Consider the following 20,070-nt stretch of genomic DNA (forward strand, 5'->3'; position numbering starts at 1 on the left):
GAAGATGCCAGGGGGAAAAAGCTGTCAACAGCACGTTGCCAGAATAAAAATATTTGTAAATTCTCTATTGATTAAAGTGTCCATAAATCAATAGTCCACACTTTTTAGCAATGAGAGTCATCCAGGAAGGAAAGACCCAGTCTAATTCCGACCTTTGTATTCTTTCCAAGAACTAAGTATGGTGTTCTTTACACAGTAAGTACTTACAAATATTATTACTGCTGCTATTATAGGCATGCAGACCCTGGACATAATGTAAAAGACACCACACTCAGTAAATAGTAGTGATTGATTATCAAATGTTTTTCTTGCCCACTCTCTGAATTCTTTTAGACCTAGCCTATCTCTTTGGGACTCAGCAGTGGGGTCTAACTGCATTATCCTATGGTGGGTTTCCTCATGTGATCTTATCCTATGACCCACATACAGAGTTCTCCTCATGCTCTGCCACCAAATTTAGAACAGTCGATTTCTTAAAAAAAAACTCTCAACTTTAGTTCTGTACCTCTGTGCCCTCCTTTCCAACAATTGAAAAATGTCCCAACGATACAGTGACTAGAACAGGGTGGAGAAAAAGAAAAAATTCTTAGAGTTTTCAAGGGATTGTATTTTTAAATTGCTTGTCTATAGTTGTTCTGAATTCAAACATTTGCCATCAGACCAGGGAGTGTGACTACAGAAGAGATGTTTAGAGAATTCCTATTGTTAGCCATATCGATTAGAGCTAACTACAAAGAGTTGTGCTTTTAGAATCATGTGAAATGGAATGGAGCCATGCAGTACTCCAGATAAGCACTTAGTACAGTGTTCTGCACACAGTAAGCTCTCAATAAATATGATTGAGTGAATGAATGCATAACATTGGGATCAGCAAAACTTGGTTACACTGAGAGTCAGTCATTCAGTCAATTGTATTTATTGAATGCTTACTGTGTGCAGAGCACTGTATTAAATGCTTGGGAGAGTACAGTAAAACAATATAGCAGACAATTCCCTGCCCATAAAATGCTTGTAGTCTAGAGGGGGAGACAGGTATTAATACAAATAAACAAAATTACAGGTATGTACATCAATGCTATAGGGCTGGGAGAGGGGATGAATAAAGGGAGCAAGTCAAGGTGACACAGAAGGAAGTGGGAGAAGAAGAAAGGAAGGCTTAGTCAGGGAAGGCCTCTTGGAGGAAATGGGCCCTCTATAAGGCTTTGAAGCGGGGAGAGTAATCGACTCTCAGACATGAAGAGGGAGGGCACTCATGGCTAGAAGCAGGATGTAGGAGAGAGGTCATCAGTAAGACAGACGAGATAGAGGTACATTGAGAAAGTTGGCATTAGAGGAGCATAGCATGACGGCTGGGTTGTAAGAGTAGAGTAGCGAGGTGAGATAGAAAGGAGCGAACTGACTGAGTGCTTTAAAACAGATGATAAGGATTTTCTGTTTGATGTAGAGGTAGATGGGCAACCACTGGGTTTCTTGAGGAGTGGGGAAACACAGCCACGGGCAGAAGTATGGCCTGCAGTAGGGAAAGACAGGCTGGGAGGTCAGCAAGGTGACTGATATAGTTATCAAGGCAGTATAGCCTGAGTGGTAGCAGTTAGGATGGAGAGGAAAGGGCAGATTTGAACATGTTGTGAAGGTCGGACCGATGGCATTTAGTGATGGACTGAATATATGGGTTGAATATGTGGGTTGAAATGAGGAAATTGGGGCACAGGAAAATTAAGTGGCTCGTCCAAAGTCACACAGCAGGCATGTGGCAGAGCAGGATTAGAACCCAGGCCCTCTGACTCCCAGGCCTATGGTCTTTCCACTAGGTCTCAGTGATTTTCTGTAATGCAAGTGGTTTGCATGGTATCATCTCCATTGTCTCTTCCTGCTGATTCTGTTCTCTCTGGTGCAGGGACAGCAACAAACGAGCGGGGTGAATACTGAAACAGGATCAGGTTGGGAAAACTTGATTGGGCAAGGTGGAGTATGGAGAGAGAACAGGGAACTGAAGCTACCACTTCTACCACATGGATTCTCAAACAGGGTTTGTTGCTGCCATCCGAATTCAGGGGGCTGTTCCAGGGGAAGGGATGTGGATCTGGGATGTGGTTCAGTGCCTCACAGGCTGAGGCAGGGAGAGAAGAGAATTGCCTGGTTCTGAGGGGCTTTAGGCCAGCAGCACCTAATAATAATAATAATAATAATTGTGGTATTTGTTAAGCATTTACTATGTGCCAGGCACTGTACTAAATGCTGGGGTAGATACAAGAAAATCAGGTTGGACACAGTCCCTGTCCCACGTACGGCTCACAGTCTTAATCCCCTTTTTACAATGAGGTAACTGAGGCACAGAGAAGTGAAGTGGCCTGCCCCAGGTCACACAGACTAGTGGCAGAGTCAGGATTAGAACCCATGACCTTCTGACTCCCAGGCCCATGTTCTTTCCACTACATCAAGCTGCTTCTAAGGGGGACCTGGAGTTTCTGGGTTTTCTGCCATCACTCTGAGAGGTTCATGGACAGGATTTGGTAGTGCCAGGCTTAGTCAAAGGCCCTGGACAGAAGAAGATTCCAAACTGGCTCATGGAGAGTTTGTGTATGGGGCTGGGGGAAGGGGGGTGGCGGCGTTCAGGGTTTGTGCCAGCATTCCAGGGGCTACAGCCTTTCTGGGGCCTGGGAGTCTGCCAACTTCCCCAGTCTCCAGCCACTGAAACTCAAGTAGAGTTAGCACAGTTTATTCTCCTCCATCCCAAGGGCAGAATCAGCTCCTAGGGGATCTGCAAGTGCATTAGTCAAACGGGCCTTGCCAAGTTTCAATAATGAATTGAGTAAAAAAAGGAACCAAGGGACCAAACTGGACCATCTATAGTAAATTTGTTTTGGCAGAAATATGTTGAGAAAGACATTTTCCTGGACTGACACTTTCCCTCTTGAGCCACTGTCTCTGAAGAGCCTCGGGGACCAGGTAGCGAGTAGCACAAAACTCGGGGCTTAGGAGGCATTTTTTCCCAAAGTCCAACTGGAACTCTAAGAACAATGGTCATAATTTTTCTGTGATGGCTCTGTTTTTTTCTTTGCGTCAGATTGTTCTCCTAAAATAGAAACATCTGCAGAAAACACAGCAGGAAATGGTGGCAAACTATACACATGAACAATCTGTTCTGGAACATCATAATAATTCTATTATCTTGGCGGAACCACCTGGTACATAATATACAGATATTTGCCATTTGTAGTCATTCAAAGGTCTGAGGGAAATATTGCTACGACCAGTATCTGGGAAGTAGAACTGCTTAAAAGTGGTCCTATCAAAGTCAGAAAGAGAGAAGCAGCGTGGCATAGTAGATAGAGCACAGGTCTGGGAGTCAGAAGGACATAGGTTCTAATCCCTGCTCCACCACTTGTCTGCTGTGTGACCTCGAGCCTCTCACTCCACTTTTCTGTGCCTCACTTACCTCATCTGTAAAATGGGGATTAAGACTATGAGCTCCATGTGGGACAACCTCATTACCTTGTATCTCCACCAGTGCTTAGAACAGTGCTCTGCACATAGTAAGTGCTTAAAAAATACCAATATTATTATTATTATTATTATCTGCAAAATGGGGATCAAGACTGTGAGCTCCATGTAGGACAGACTGTGTCCCATCTGATTAACTTGTATCTACCCCAGGAATTAATACAGGTTCTGGTGCATCGTAAGTGTTTAACAAATACTATTAAAAAAAAGAAAGAGGAGGGGTTTAGAATTCTAGTTTATCCAGATTTAAACCATTTCTGCAAATGCCTCCTAGATGTTCACAGCTTCCCCTGCTTTTTTGTTGTTTTTAGTTTTTTAAATTGACTTGCAAATGAAAATCCACACTAACGGACCTGCTTTTTCCAAGTTTCTGCACTCTCAGAATTTTAGGGTCCCATCTCAAGGGAGCAATATGGGTGAATGAATGAATGGCCTAATGGATTTCCAGATGTAGGAGCAAAACCATTATTTTTGCTCCAAAAGATTTGAGATTGTACTCTTAGACTTGCCCAACCTGGGTTTCCAACCAGAACTCAGCAGGTCTGAAAAATATGAATCCTCCAAAAGAGTTGAAAAAGATTCAACTTTGGGTCATTCTGCCTCAATCACACTTTGAAGCCATCTTGCCCGACCCAAGTCCTGGCCAGTTCATTCCTCCACAAAAACCCTGCCCTTTCTGTCCCACCCTCCAAATGAAAATCTAACTTCTATAGTCAGAAATATAAATTTTCTGCTGTATTATCATATAAAGTTGTCTTCAAATATCTGTGATTAATATTTGTCCATTTGCAGGAAGGGAAGACTTTCCATAGGTGGGTTTTAATGGTAGGTACAACTTTATTATAGTATCTCGCATTTAAGAAAATTTCCTAAGTAACATGACAAACCATGGGCCTCTTTGAAAGTTTAGAAAACACCTCATCTGTCTCTCTGCCTCTTTATTTGTCCCAAGGATCACCTTTCTCCATTTCAGCATTCCAGTCATGTATCTCTTCTCATTTCTATAATGTCAACTAATTCATAATTGGTTCATGCTTGAGAACTTCTAATTCATCTACCTATTATCACACACACACACAAAGAGTTGTCACCATATGACTCATTGGTTGTGAAGGTGAAAATTTATTGTTGTCTGGAAGGACATGGGATGGGATGCATTGCACACAACATTCCTTCTGGTGTCCCAACATGCCCTTCTTCTAGCTAGTGCAGTCTTACCACTCCGGGAGGGGAGGAGTGACACAATAACACTGGAGAAGGGTAGAGTCTAGTTACCATTTCCCACACAACCACCCAATAGGCTGCTTTGCCCTGTGTCTATTCCATGAGAGCAAAATAGACACTTTGGCCAAGTCTGTGCTTACTGTCAGAGGTCTCCACCTTTGGCCCTGGTGGCCATCTTGGAGAGAGGGTGGAGGAGTTGAGGTAAATCTCAGGCTCTTGTCTGTATCCCCTCCTTTCCATATCCACAGTTCCACCTTCTCTCCATGCCTCCATACCCCCTCTTCCTTCCAAGCTCTCTTCTCTCCAACCACAGGAAGCGCTCAATAAATACAACTGAATGAATGAATGAACCACCCCATCACCTTTATGATTTCCATCCACTTTCCTCTTTATCTTCCTTTCCTTCTTTAGTCTTCTCTCACTCCTCTTTGACCCCTCCCATCAATATCTGTGTATGTTCCTGGGTCTATGTATCTAGATATGCTTTAGCAAATTAATAATGTTGGTATTTGTTAAGCGCTTACTATGTGCCGAGCACTGTTCTAAGCGCTGGGGTAGACATAGGGGAATCAGGTTGTCCCACGTGGGGCTCACAGTCTTAATCCCCATTTTACAGATGAGGGAACTGAGGCACAGAGAAGTTAAGTGACTTGCCCAGAGTCACACAGCCGACAAGTGGCAGAGCTGGGATTCAAACTCATGAGCCCTGACTCCAAAGCCCGTGCTCTTTCCACTGAGCCACGCTGCTGAGCCACGCTTAGCAAATTGTCAAGGACTATGGCCTAATGGAAAGAGCATGCACCTGGGAGCCAGAGGACTTGGGTTCTATTCCTGGCTCTGCCATTTGTGAGCCCATCATTGGGCAGGGATTGTCTCTGTTGCCGAATTGTACATTCCAAGCTCTTAGTACAGTGCTGTGCACATAGTAGTGCTCAATAAACACTGTTGCATGAATGAATTTGTCTAAAAGCTTTTTGATGAGCACCTGGGTGTGTTGATATGTATCTATGCCTGTGTACTGTACTCTCTCAAGCACACGGTACAGTGTTCTGCACAGAGTAAGTTCTCAGTAAATACCATTTATTGATTGATTGCCACCCCATAAGAAGCATCTTCATTTACTTGCACTTGTTATTTCCATGATTTTGCACCACTGATGAGTTATGCTCACTTTATTGCCAAATACATTATGATCATGACTGAAATTAAACATTATTTCACCTTTTAATCATTCTTATACATGTCCCAAGGAGTTCTCATTGGTAAATTATTCCTGTTTTATTTTGATGTCCCTTCTCCACTGCCAATTTGTTCATCCCAGTTGTCTCCATTTAAAACACCCTCTCTCTCTCACTCTCTATATGTATTGCCCTCTTTACCATACATCTTGCCAAGACTGAGAAGTGATAAAGATACGGTCCAGCATTTCACAAAGAAAAAAATTAACAAAGGTATTACTCCTTGTCAAGACTAAGCAAGTAAATGCCCTTCAGAAAGTTGTTCTTATAAAATGGCTTAATATTTCTTGCCACCATAATTAAAAATTAATAAACACATTACTAAAGCAAAATGCCATCAATTTTATTACCATGTCAAGCTGAAATGGCAACTCCCGGATCCATTTGACCTCTGAGCTCACTCAGTTCTTTTTACACCGGGGAGCAGAGACCCTGCTCTGTTTGTTACAGGAACCAGCATCATTAGTTGGGAGAAGGATTGCAGAGCAATTGGCCCTGAGAGAAAACAGGATCCTTGCAATAACAGGGATGGGAGGCTTTCAGAGAAACAGAGAAAGAGAAACAGAGTCTTTCAAGGGAAATTAGATTCCCATGTACAAGGGCTAAATAAATCTGTTCTGGGAACTCCTTATGGGGCATAGGAAATTGCCATTAAGGAGGCCACCCAGCTAAAGCAGTCAAGTCTACCAGAATAGGCATGAATAAGATTGAGAGAGGGAGACCAAGGGGGGAAGAGTATTACGTAGGCTTTAAAATCAACTATTTAATTTTCTGTATTTTTAAATTAACATACTGCCAATATCCTATGTTACATAATTATTTGAAAGTGTTCTGTTTCAACTCATTTTAAATACATATGGCAAAATGAAGCTGTGTTAGTTCTGGAATCTGCCTTATTAATAATAATAATGGTATTTGTTAAGTGCTTACTATTTGACAGGCTCCATACTAAGCACTGGGGTAAATACAAGATTTTCAAGTTGGGTACAGTTCCTGTTCCATGTGAGCATGTTCCATGCTCACAGTCTTAATCCCCATTTTACAGATTAGGTAACTGAGGCACAGAGAAATGAGGTGACTTACCCAAGGTCCCAGCAGACAAATGGCAGAGCTGGGATTAAAACTCAGTCCTTCTGGCTCCCAGGCCCATTCTCTATCCCCTACATTATGCTACCTTATTTAAGCAGAGTCAACCAATGGCATTTATTTAGCACTGACTGCATGCTATGGACAGTACAATACATTAGAGTTGGTAGACTCAATCCCTGATCACAAGAAGATTACATTCCTGAGGGTGAGACAGAAATTAAAATATTTTAGGATAATAAATAAGGGAAATGGTGAAGTGTAAGGCTAGGTACATAAGTACTATGCAGCTGAATGTAGGTGAGTATTAAGTGCTTAGAGTTTAGAGATCCATGTGCACAGGTAATGCAGAAGGGAGAGTAAGTAGCAAAACTGAGGGATTTTGGTTTTGTGCAGCCCCTTCTATTCTATTCTAAAGTATTTACTGAGTGCTTACTGTGTGCAAAGCAATGTACAAGCACTTGGGAGAATACAATATAACAATAAATGGACATATTCACAGCCCACAATGAGTTTACAGTCTAGAGGGGGAGACAGGTATTAAAATGAATGAATAAATAAATGTATAAATAAATAAATAAATAATTCTAGATAACCACTCCCTGCTCTTGGTGACTGAGACAGAGAAAGAGAAGAGAAGTGGGGAGGAGGGGAGAACAGAAGAGAGGAAAAGAAAAGAGAGAGAGGGGAAGAAGAAGAGAGGCAGGGGGAAGAGAGAAGTGCAGGAGATAGAGCAGCTAAGAAAGCAAGAAAAAGATCTGGAAGTCAGAGTAGACCCTAAGCCGAAGAGGCGTCCACATGGTAACTCTGCTCCAGAAAGCAGCTCCGTCCCTGGGAGTGGTGACAGTCAGGCAGGAGGGAATGGGAGGAAATGTGGAGCTGCACCTTGTCATGGGACTCAGGGCCTGTCCTCCCTGAGCTGAGGAACTGACCCTGTCTCTGAGCTTGACAATTTGTGGAGGATCCAGTGAAACGGGCAAGGAAAACTGGAAGGGCAAGGGAGGACGAACTGGAAGGAGCCAGAAGGGTTGAGATGGCTCCACCAAGATCACCTCAGCCACTTGGCTTTTTCAGCAGTTACTCATCCAGGTATGCTTCCACTTTTCTTGTCTTCCTGTATGGTCATCCCACATAGGGAGCTTGCTGCTAACTACCGCCCCTTGACAAGTCCCAATCCAGTGCTCTGCATAGTGTAAGCATTCCGGCAATATGTCAGACTGATGGCTTGAAGCCGAGGGACTTGGGGGTGTCTCTAAGGGGTCTTACAAAAGCTCGGCTTCCCAGGGGTAGGTATAGACTCCATTCCACGGAGTGGGGGCAATATCTCTCAGAAAGCCCCAGTGATGGCTAGGAAATATAGGCGATGGCTAACTTTGTCGACTGGGAAATGTAGTTCTGTCCTTTCCTCTCCTACAAGTCTCATACAAACTCTATCAGGATCTTTGATTGGATTGTTTGAAAATCTGCAGCCCTCACCAAAAACAAACTATAATATAGTGCAGTCTAACATCACTTGCATTTGTTTTGTTTTTTTTCAGCTTAATCATGTGGAGAAATGTTTTCCCATTTCCCTACAGTTCCTGTGTTCTTCATATTTCCCTAAATCTACCCATCCCAATTTTAATGGTTCCTCTAGGTACCACTCCTTCTTCACTCTGCCTCACCATGGCATGTCTAGATTTTAATTTTTCCTTACTTTGCTATTGCTGGCCTCTTCTCCAAATAGCAACCGTCATTTCCAGAGCCTGCCAAAGCCATTAGGGACCTGGCTGGACCAGAAAGCATGGACCAGTTTTGGAAGGGGGAATCCTCTCCCATGCCAGCAGAGAATGGTTCAGTACTGAAGGAACACAAGATTTATTCAAAGCCCATATACATCATCGGCCATTTTAGGCAAGGAAGCAGCATGGCCTAGTGGATAGATGTTGGGTCTGACTCTAATTTCATTCAGCTCCACCACTTGTCTGCTGTGCAACCTAGGGCAATGCACTTAACTTCTCTGTGCCTTTTGTTCCCTCATCTGTAAAATGGAGAATAAGACTGTGAGCCCCATGTGAGACAGAGACCTGATTAGCTTGTATCTATCCCAGAGATTAGAACACTACTAGACACATACTAAGTGCTTAACAAATGTCATTATTATTATTTAGCTATATTATTCAAGAAATCTTAATTGTATTCTATCACAATTGGCTTAAAACTATTATTATGCAATATTTTTATATACACATCCATAAATTATTTATATTAATGTCTGTCTCCCCCTTTAGACTGCTCCTTGTGCAGGGAACATGTCTACCAACTCTGGTGTACTGTACTCCCCAAGTCTTAATACAGTCCTCCGTAAATGGTAATCACTCAGTAAATACCACTGATAGATAGATGCTTCAGGAACGGAAGACTGTCACTATCCCTTGGAGAATCTCTCATATCCCAGGACCAGGTTTCTCACCAGAGATGATCCTCCCAAAGTCATGGAACCGTCCTTTTGAATTCAGCTCTTTCATTTTATTTAATCCACTTGACTAGGTGTATAAGTTTCATCAGCTAGATTGATCTCAATGCAAAAGCTAATAAAATTAAATATGAATGAGCTCCTGTGGGAATGAGATCAATGGACTACAAATGTCTTTCTGATTTTTCACAGATAACTTGTCATTCTTAGCAGCAGTGCACCACTACACACCATTCGGGAAAGATGCAGACACAGGCAGGGGACCTACGCAGATGAGGAAACAACGAATGAGAGCAGCCTCTTGCTCAGTCACAGACTCTCACTTTTGCTGACTCTTGCTCATCCTCTCTTCCTCGCTCATGCAGTCACTCTTGCTTTCCCTTGTGCTCTCGGTCCTTCTTGCTCTTGCTCTCATACAAGCTCCGGTTTCATCTTCTTGTTCACTGTCTCCCACACTCTTTCTCTTATCCACCTCTCATTCTTCATCTACAAGCTAGTTTTAGACCAGACCTTCCAACCATACCTTCCTATAGAAGGGTGCTGTTTCCAGGAAATACCTTTCCTATTTGATTAGGAGAAACAGCATTTTCCAGCTGGGTTTGACAGTTCAGAATACAGTACAGAAATCAGAGTTCCTTGAATGCCTAGCGAAATAGTCCACTCTCTCTATGCATAGCCATCCTATGCACTGGGTATGAACTCAAAGACATGAATGAATGATCAATCAGAACACTTACTGTGTGACAAGCACTGCACTAAGCACTTGGGAGAGTACAATATAACGGCACCGATAGGCACGTTCCCTGCCCAAAGTGAAATGTTCTGGATTGTATAGGAACACTCACTCCCAAATTTAATTTCTCTCTTAGAATTTGGTCTATCCTTTGAAAGTGCCAGGGAAATCAGATGTGTAGGATTCAGTATTGCAATCACTACAGGGTTTTTCTGGACCTAGTGGGTTACTGTCACCTTCTTTCCTCTAATGTCAACATACTCACTGTACCTCTATTTCAAGTATCTCACCGCTGACCACTCACACACATCCTGCTTCTGGCCTAGGATTCCCTCCCTTCATATCTATCAGACCATCACTCTTCCCACCTTCAAAGTCTTTTGAAAAGCATGTCTTCTCCAAGAGGCTGTCCCCAAATTAGCCCTCATTTTCTCTTCTCCCACTCCCTTCTGCATTTCCCTTCCATTTAGTTTTGTCCCCTTGATTCAACCCACCCTCACATCCACAGCCCTTATATAAATTTCTCTAATTTACTTAAATGTCTGCTTCCACATTTAGATTATAAGATCCCTATGGGCAGGGAGCAGGTCTACCAACTCTGCTAGACTGTACTCTTACAAGCACTTACTACAGTGCTCTGCACACAGTAAGTAGTCAGTAAACACCCTGACTGATTTGACTGATTGAACTTCTCAGATCCTGCATATTCAGAGATTCACTTTAAAACTGCAGGAAATGCCCTGGATTCAGAGACCCTGGTTTCCTCTGATGTCCCATGGCCATGGACTCCATGGTGACTAATTTAGTGGCAAGCCAAATTCTAGCATGGTGAGAGACACAGGCCAAACACATGACCAGGGAGGGGCAGGAGGAGGGGGCAGAGGGTGGTGGATATTGCTGGTTCAGAGGCCATGCCCAAGTGGATGGAATTCATGAAGGTTATGGGGTGATTGGCAATAAGCAGCATGGCTTAGTGGCTAGAACATGGGTCTGTGAGTAGAAGGATGTGGGTTCTAATCCCAGCTCCACCACATGTCTGCTGTGTGACCTTGGGTGAGTCACTTCACTTCTCTGGGCCTCAGTTACCTCATCTGTAAAATGGGGATTAAGACTGTAAGCCCCATGGGGAACAGGAACACAAACCTTATTATCTTGTACTTAACCCAGCACTTAGAACAGTGCTTGGCACATAGTAAGCACTCAACAAGTACCATGATTATTATTATCATTATTATTAAAGAGGGGCACGTGAAAGGAAGAAGGATACGGAGGCATGGAAGGAGGATGGAACTTCAGACTTTAAAGTTTCAACTTTAACTTCCTCTGTTCTTAGAAAGTGCCCAAATGCTTAGTACAGTGCTCTGTACATAGTAAGTGCTCAACAAATACTACTGATTGATTGATTACAGTACAGCGGAGTTCATAGACACATTCCCTGACCAAAAAGAGTTTACAGTCTAGAGGGGAATGAAGAGCTTACACTCTAGAGCTAATAGTCAAGTGATCAATGCATTCATCACCAGATGAAATACATCACACTGGCAAGAATAGTCTGTTACTCCACTCTATGCTTTGGCATGCCTTGGACAGAAAATGCATCCAACCTGAAGATCACACTTACACTGGCATTCCTTGCAGCACTTGCCATCCACATACGCAGGGGCAGAGTTGAGTGGACAGTCAGGGAGCGGGCATGTCAGGGCTTCACACTGAACGGTGCCATTCTAAAAAGAAAAAAATAATGTTTATTAATAGTAATAGTAATAATAATGATAACAATAATTTTGGAATGTGTTAAGTGCTTACTATGTGCAAGGCACTGCACTAAATGCTGGGGTTGATACTAGATAATCAGGTTGGACATGGTCCGGGTCCCTCACGGGATTCACACTATTAATCTCCATTTGAAAGATGAAGAAACTGAGGGCCAGAGAAGTTAAGTGATTTTCCCAAGATCACACAGCAGACAAGTGGTAGACCTGGGATTAGAACTCAGGTCCTATAGCTTCCAGGCTCATGTTCTTTCCCCTAGGCCATGCTGCTTCCCATGCTTAAGGATTTTTTTTTTTTACCACATGTTTTCGTATCCTCCAACATTTCTGAATCGGTTTCTAAATTGCCAAGGTATTCATCTCTATTCAATAAAATCCTAAACACAAACCATTCCCTCTTCTCACTGTACAGACAGAGCCCTGTTATTTTGCTAATTATCTCCCTAAAATAGGTTTTTGTATATTTATGATGTGCTACTTTTGACAAAATGGATTTTCTTTGTTGCAAAAAGAAAAACCCTTTAAAATCCACTGGAACTCTGACTTTCTGCCACTCAATCATTGTCAAACAGATGGGTTAATGGGGAAAATAAAAGCTTTAAAAAGCTTCGATACTTGGGGATTTTCTTGGGGAAGAAACATATTTCTGAAAATATAATGCAATAATAAAGTCTAATGTCAGCCTTAAGCATTAGGAAATGCCCTTTGCATTTCCAAGTTCACTCATTTATACCAACCCTTGGGCCCCGGAACGTGATGCATTCTGGCCTTGGCTGACATCTTAACAACCAAAGAAGAATAACAGTTTTAAATCATGTTCTAGCACGTACTTTGACATTTTAATTTTAAACAGTAACTTTGGTTCTGCATCAAAAAACTCAACTATGACAGCTTTCTCTAAGCGAGCATTCCTAAAATAGCAAAGAACATTTTTAATAATGCAAATCTCAGTCCTTCAGATTCCATGCAGGTTTGCTGGTGCTTCGTTGGGTTATCTTGAGGAAGTGCGCCCTGAAAATTTCATGAGGACAATGTTGTAATAAATTATTAAAAGAGAGGTGTCTAGGTTCTTTATTCAGGGCTCACATCACAGTCATACCATGCACGTGCAGTTCTTGCAGCCGTCTGCCCACGATTCAAATTCTCGGTAGGTGGTTCCCTTCATGCTGCAGGTCCTTTCACAATAGCACTGATCCAGCCTGTTCATCCGTTGCTCCGCTCGAGACAGCTGGGTTACAAAAAGGGGGCTTCACATTGTTTACCATTAGTTATCACAGAAAACCAAAACAAGGAACTTCAGCCACAACCCCAGTTTTCTCAAGTGGCAACTGAATGTAAAACATTCAGTGTAGGTGAAATGCCAAATAAAACATCCATTAGGAGAGGGAAGTTTTTCACTTGCCATATCGGGTCCCAATTCTAGAAACAGGTATTATTAGCTCTATTTTACAGATGGGGACCTTGAGGCACAGAGATGCATGTGATTTGCCCCATGTCTCATAGCATAACAGTGGCAGACCTGTGACTAGGACCGATGTACCCTGACTCCCAGCACATGTTCTATCCATGAGGGCATCCTGCAGCATATTTGACCCAACAACATCAATATTGTACTCTAAAATATGTTTATATGTGGAATTGTGCCCTTCTCTAAAAAAAACAAAAATTAATTTGTGATGTTCTGCATCCAAATAATTTCCTGGATCTCATAAACTAAGTGAGCAAAATGGGAGAACAAGGCAATCGATCAATCACTGGTATTTACTGAGCGCTTACTGTGTGCAGACCACTGTATTAAATACTTGTGAGAGTAAAATATAAAAGAGATGGTAGATATGCTTCCTACTCACAACAAGCTTACATTCTAGAGGGGAAGCATACTTGTTTGCTCTGTGGCTTTGGGCAAGACACCTAACTTTTCTGTGCATCAGTTACCTCATCTGTAAAATGGGGATTGAGACTGGGAACCTCCAGGGACTGTGTCCAAACCGATTATCTTGTATCTACCTTGGCAGCTAGTACAGTGTCTGGCACTTAGTAAGTGCTTAATATATACCACAATTATCATTAAATTAAATTATAGATATATACCATACCACAATTATCATTAAATTAAATTATAGATATATACCTAAGTGCTGCAGAAATTTAGAATTCTGCAATGGTGCATGCCAACAGGTATTTTTAGAGATTTGGGCACAATCTTTTGGTGGTTGCCACAGCCTTTACATGGTCACAAAGCAGTAATGATATTCTTTGAGCCACACCTTTGAGAAAACCCTCAAATCCTGTTCAACAGTATATGCTCATATAAGCAGCATGTAAACCAGATAATCTGCATCATCCCAGTTTCCTGAATCATTTTTGATATAGATGACTCATAATAATATGATAATAATTGGTTTGAAAATTTATGAATTTCCTTCGCTTTTCCTTAGCAGGGATTCTGATCTTGATTTCTGATAAAGATTACAGTTCTCCACGAACATGTAATAGAAAGCTTTCAAAGGTGAACATGAAGTGAACACACCCAACTTTGTATGCCCTATCCTGAATTTCTGAAAATTGTTACCTTAGCGGATGTTTTGGCTAAGATGTCTTGCAGCTCCATGATTTTCTGCACAAGTCCATGGAAGTCATTGCAAGTTGGACATGCTGAAAATATAAGCACAGCAGTGGATAAAGTGTATTGAGAAAGAGTTCAATTTGAGTACTTTTCTGCTGGCAACCAATACATTGAAACTGACTTTTCATGCCAATTTACATGACAGAAATTAAGCAAGAAGCACAACTTTCATTATACTGAGTAACAACTAATATACTTACTGCGATTAAGATCTGGGCACTGAGAAATATATCCTTGAGGCATGACAAGTAATTGCACATCTTGCATTACACCCTGTATGGGAAAAATAAAAATTGAAAAAGATGTATTATTTTTATCTCTCCAAATTATATTCAACAGCCAGGTTCATCATGGAAAATGTTACAGGGCACCAAGAAAAACTGTCTTAGAAAAGAATTTTTATGAATCTATTACTTCATGCCACAGCGAATGTGGAAATGGAATAAAAACACGACGAATAGATAGCTATTCTTGTACACACTTATTGACAATATTTTTAGAGGCATAAAATTAAATGTCAAGATGTAATTAAGTGGCAATATTTGTGTTATTTCGAGTTGTTATTTTCAGTTAGCCACTGTAGTGAGATTTCAAATGACCTTTAGAAAGCAACTTGAAAAGCACTTCTACTATATTTGACTTTGAAGCTGATTCAAAGTTCTAAATGAACAATAATCTTCAAAAGGAAGAAGAGAAAACAGGCACCAAAACTATACTTACATGGGTATTTCATGTTTTTCTTGTGATTTTTCTTACAACTTTCCCAATTCTAAAACACCAGTCTGTCACACAGAGGCAGAGCCAAATACTGAATCAGTTTTAGAAGTGTGTGAAGTTTAGATTGAAAAGGAACATGTTGGCAATTACCCATTTTACCCAGAAGGATGGATCAGGGGTTTATGGATACAATGTATCCAGGCCCACAGTCATTAAGGTGTAATTAACTTCTAGTGTTTTAGGCTATTTGAAGCAAAGACCATATGGGAGCTCAAAAATGAACCCCTGCAACAGTTGATCTTTCCATCTAACGAAACTCTTCCTTCACTATCCTTACTTTTTATCAGTAACCGATAATATAGTTTAACCATGTGAAAAAGCATGGAAACTAAATTTTCAATTACTGGAGTGTCCTGCACCAAGTCCAGAAAAATCTTTCTGATACAGGGATTTGAAGTTGAAACTCTAGGCTGTTTATTTCTTTTAGAAGTGACTCAACTATAGAAGCCATTATGAAAAGGCAAAGAAAGTGTACATTTTTGGGAAAAATTTGCATGCATTTAGTCTGTGGTAGATTTGCATGCAAAACATTTTAATAATAATGTTGGTATTTGTTAAGCGTTTACTATGTGCAGAGCACTATTCTAAGTGCTGGGGTAGATACAGGGTAATCCCACATGAGGCTCACTGTGCGTGGCTCAGTGGAAAGAGCACGAGCTTGGGAGTCACAGGTTGTGGTTTTGAATCCAGGCTCTGCCACTTGTCAGCTGGGTGACTGTGGGCAAGTCACTTCACTTCTCTGTGCCTCAGTTACCTCATCTGTAAAATGGGGATGAAGACTGTGAGCCTCACGTGGGGCAAGCTGATTACCCTCTATCTACCCCAGTGCTTAGAACAGTGCTCTGCACATAGTAAGCGTTTAACAAATACCAACATTATTATTAATCCCCATTTTACAAGAAAATTGTTCTAAATCATGTTTGTAACTAATGACTTCTTTAGTCATTAGGCTTGAAAACCACTGATAAACGAAGAAGGAGTACAACCTGCTGGAAAGAATAAAAGAATGAAAGTCCAGAGACCTGAGCTCTATGCCTGGCTCGATGACCTTGGGCAAGTCACTTAACTAACCTGTGCCTAAGTTTCCTCCTCTCTATAATGGGGATTAAATGCCTGTTCTCCATACTTAGACTGTGAGCCCACTGTGGGCTCTTGTTATTATCTTGTTATGGATTAAGTGTGTCTGATCTTATTACCTTGGTATGTACTAAGTGTTTAATAAATATCATTGTTAATATCACTGACTTCTCACCCATGTCCTGCCTCTGGCCTGGAATGCAGTCCCTCTTGGCATTTAACAATTCCTCTCTTTACCTTCAAAGCTTTATCGAAGACACATCTTCTCCAAGAGAGCTTCCCTGACTAAGCTCTCATTTCCTCTTTTTCCATTCCCTTCTGTGTCACCCACAGCACTTAGATATCCATAATTCATTTATATTAATGCCTGTCTTCCCCTCTAGACTGTAAACTGCTGCAGGCAGGAAATGTGTCTACCAACTCTGTTTTACTGTACTTTCCCTAGCACTTAGTACCCTGTTCTGCAGACAGTAAGTGCTCAACAAATACAATTCATTGGCTGATTTAATGATTGATCAGCATCGTAAATTGAGAGCAAACAATCAGAATTGATAAAGTCATAAATATAATATTTCAGGGGGTGCCTGTGAGAGTTCACTTGGAGAGTCTGAAATTTCGGAGCATGAGAAAAAAATACCATTGTCATGCTTAAGAAATGAAATAAAAAAACCCCATCAGCGGAAAGTAGTATTAGACCTTTTTCCCAGTAATACCTTAAAATAACCATGTGCATTATTCCTTTGGCCCAGCCAGAAAGTTGATCCTACAGGCAAATCCATAGAGGGCTTTTCCACAATTCTTTCATAAATTCTAAAGGAAAAAAAGGGAAAATAAATACTGCTTTCATTTGTCCATGAATTGCAATATTCTATTTTACCTTACCACAACATTCAGATTTTCACTTACTTATTGCAGTCAACGTGTAAAATCAAGTGTGAGGCACTAATGGCTAAGGACAGTCTGTGCCACTTATCATCTGCCAAAATGTAAGGAAACACTTCTGTGTGAGGTCGGTGACTTCCGGAGGAGCGATAATGCAACCTGACTTCATTTCGATGACCACTGCTTTCTAGTTCCAGGTATCTGCTGCCAAAACATAGAGCGGAGTTACAGATTATTCTTGCCAGATGGGGTGTATTTCATATGGTGATGAATGCATTTATCACTTGACTGTAAACTCTAGAGTGTAAGCTCTTGATTCCCCTCTAGAGTGTAAGCTCCTTTTGGTCAGGGAAATGTGTCTATGAACTCTGTTGTACTGTAATCTATCAATCAATTATTGGTATTTATTGAGCACTTACTATGTGCAGAGCACTCTACTTAGTGCTTGGATGCTTTCTAAGGACACAGGGATTTAAAGTTGAAACTCTAGGCTATTTGTGTCCTTTAGAAGTGACTCAATTGTGAAAATCATTATGAAAAGTCAAATCAAGTGAAACATTTTCAGGTAGTTGTTCTGTGGTAGATTTGCTTGCAAGCATGTGTGACTCAGTGGAAAGAGCATGGGCTTGGGAGTCAGAGGTCACGGGTTCAAATCCTAGCTCTGCCACTAGTCAGCTGTGTGACTTTGGGCAAGTCACTTAACTTCTCTGTGCCTCAGTCACCTCATCTATAAAATGGGGATTAAGACTGTGAGTCCCATGTGGGACAACCTGATTTCCTTGTATCCCCCCCAGTGCTTAGAAGAGTGCTGGGAACATAGTAAGTACTTACCAAATGCCATCATCATGATTATTATTATTATTACAATGCTTTGAATGCAATAAGCACTCAATTAATACCATTGATTGATTGATTTAATGACTGGAAGGAAGGGTGTTTTGGTCAATCCATACTCAGGAAGCACCGCAGCAACGTGATCTAGAGGCTAGAGCAAGGGCCTGGGAACCAGAAAGATCTGGGTTCTTACTGCAGCTCTGCCACTTGTCCGCTGTGTGACCTTGGGCAAGTCACTTTCCTTTTCTGTGCTTCTATTCCCTCATTCTGTAAAATGGAGATTAAGACTGTTAGCCCCAAGTGGGACAGGGACTGGGTCCAACCTGATTATCTTGTGTGTACCCCAGAGTTTAGGAAATGGCCGGCACATAGTAAGTGCTAAGCCCATGGAGGCGGGTCCACAGACTCTGATACACGTGGGGTGCGTCTCGACCCAGTTTTGTTGGCACCTCAGACTCTGTTTTCGAAAACAGATGTGTCATATTGAGCCCTCCTCTCCTCTTCTCTCACTCCCTTCTGTGCCATTCATACTTGCTCCTTCATTCAGTATTTATTGAGTGCTTACTGTGTGCAGAGCACTGTACTAAGTGCTTGGAATATATTTGTTAAACACTTACTATGTGCCAAGCAAAGAAGCAGCGTGATTTAGTGGGAAGAGCACAGGCTTGGGAGTCAGAGGACGTGGATTTAGTCCCAGCTCTGTCGCTTGTCTGCTGTGGGACCTTGGGGAAGCCACTTAACTTCTCTGTGCCTCAATTACTTTATCTGTAAAAGGGGGATTAAGACTGTGATCCCCACGTAGGACAACCTGATTACCTTGGATCTACCCCAGGGCTTAGAATAGTACTGAGCACATAGTAAGCACTTGACAAATACCATCTTTATTATTATTACTTCCTTCCCCACAGCACATATCTATCTCACCTTTACAATATCGCCAAGATCCGCACTTTCCTCTCCATCCAAACGGCTATCTTACTGGTACAGGCTCTCATAATATCCCAGCTGGATTATTGTGTCAGCCTGCTCTCTGATCTCCCTTCCTCCTTTCTCTCCCCGCTCCAGTCTATTCTTCATTCTGCTGCCCGGCTCATCTTCCTGCAGAAACACTCTGGGCATGTCACTCCCCTCCTTAAAATCCTCCATTGGTTGCCTTTCAACCTCCGCACGAAACAAAGACTTCTCACTCTGGGCTTCAAGGCTCTCCATCACCTTGCCCCCTCCTACCTCTCCTCCCTTCTCTCTTTCTACTGCCCACCCCGCACGCTCCGCTCCTCTGCTGTTCACCTCCTCATCGTCCCCCGTTCATGCCTATCCCGCCGTCAACCCCTGGCCCACATCCTCCTGCTATCCTGGAATGCCTTCCCTCCTCACCGCCACCAAACTAACTCTCTTCCCTTCTTCAAAGCCCTACTGAGAGCTCACCTCCTCCAAGAGGCCTTCCCAGACTAAGCTTCCCCTTTTCCCTCTGCTCCCTCTCTGCCCCCCCTTCACTTTCCCTCAGCTAAGCTCCCTCTCCCCCCTTTCCCTCTGCTCCTCCCCCTTTCCCTTCCCCTCCCTGTGCTCATTTGTATATATTTTTATTACGCTATTTATTTTGTTAATGAGGTGTACATCCCCTTGATTCTATTTATTGCAATTAAGTTGTCTTGTTTTTGTCCATCTGTCTCCGCCGATTAGACTGTAAGCCTGTCAATGGGCATGGATTGTCTTCATCTGTTACCGAATTGTACATTCCAAGCACTTAGTACAGTACTCTGCACATAGTAAGCGCTCAATAAATACTATTGAATGAATGAATATACCTGTAATTTATTTATCTATCTATTCATTTATATTAATGTCTATCTCCCCCTCTAGAC

At 42.0% G+C, this 20,070-nt stretch overlaps 1 protein-coding gene across 2 annotated transcripts in view; it reads right to left on the reverse strand.

Moving 5' to 3' along the window:
* NELL2 (neural EGFL like 2) overlaps nucleotides 1-20,070 on the reverse strand; it is a 350,325-nt gene that overhangs the window by 234,108 nt on the left and 96,147 nt on the right. Inside the window, exons 4-9 of one of the 2 annotated variants that reach the window (XM_029058252.2) lie at nucleotides 17,399-17,575; nucleotides 17,206-17,302; nucleotides 14,839-14,911; nucleotides 14,585-14,667; nucleotides 13,112-13,240; nucleotides 11,862-11,964 (exon numbers count right to left, since the gene is read on the reverse strand). In XM_029058252.2, the coding sequence (XP_028914085.1) occupies nucleotides 11,862-11,964; nucleotides 13,112-13,240; nucleotides 14,585-14,667; nucleotides 14,839-14,911; nucleotides 17,206-17,302; nucleotides 17,399-17,575 (662 nt within the window). Of the gene's footprint in view, nucleotides 1-11,861; nucleotides 11,965-13,111; nucleotides 13,241-14,584; nucleotides 14,668-14,838; nucleotides 14,912-17,205; nucleotides 17,303-17,398; nucleotides 17,579-20,070 lie in introns of both variants that reach the window. The other variant, XM_029058251.2, reaches the window with a different exon arrangement.

This window comes from Ornithorhynchus anatinus, chromosome 2 (genome assembly GCF_004115215.2).
Source record: "Ornithorhynchus anatinus isolate Pmale09 chromosome 2, mOrnAna1.pri.v4, whole genome shotgun sequence".
Classification (NCBI taxonomy): Eukaryota; Metazoa; Chordata; class Mammalia; order Monotremata; family Ornithorhynchidae; genus Ornithorhynchus; species Ornithorhynchus anatinus.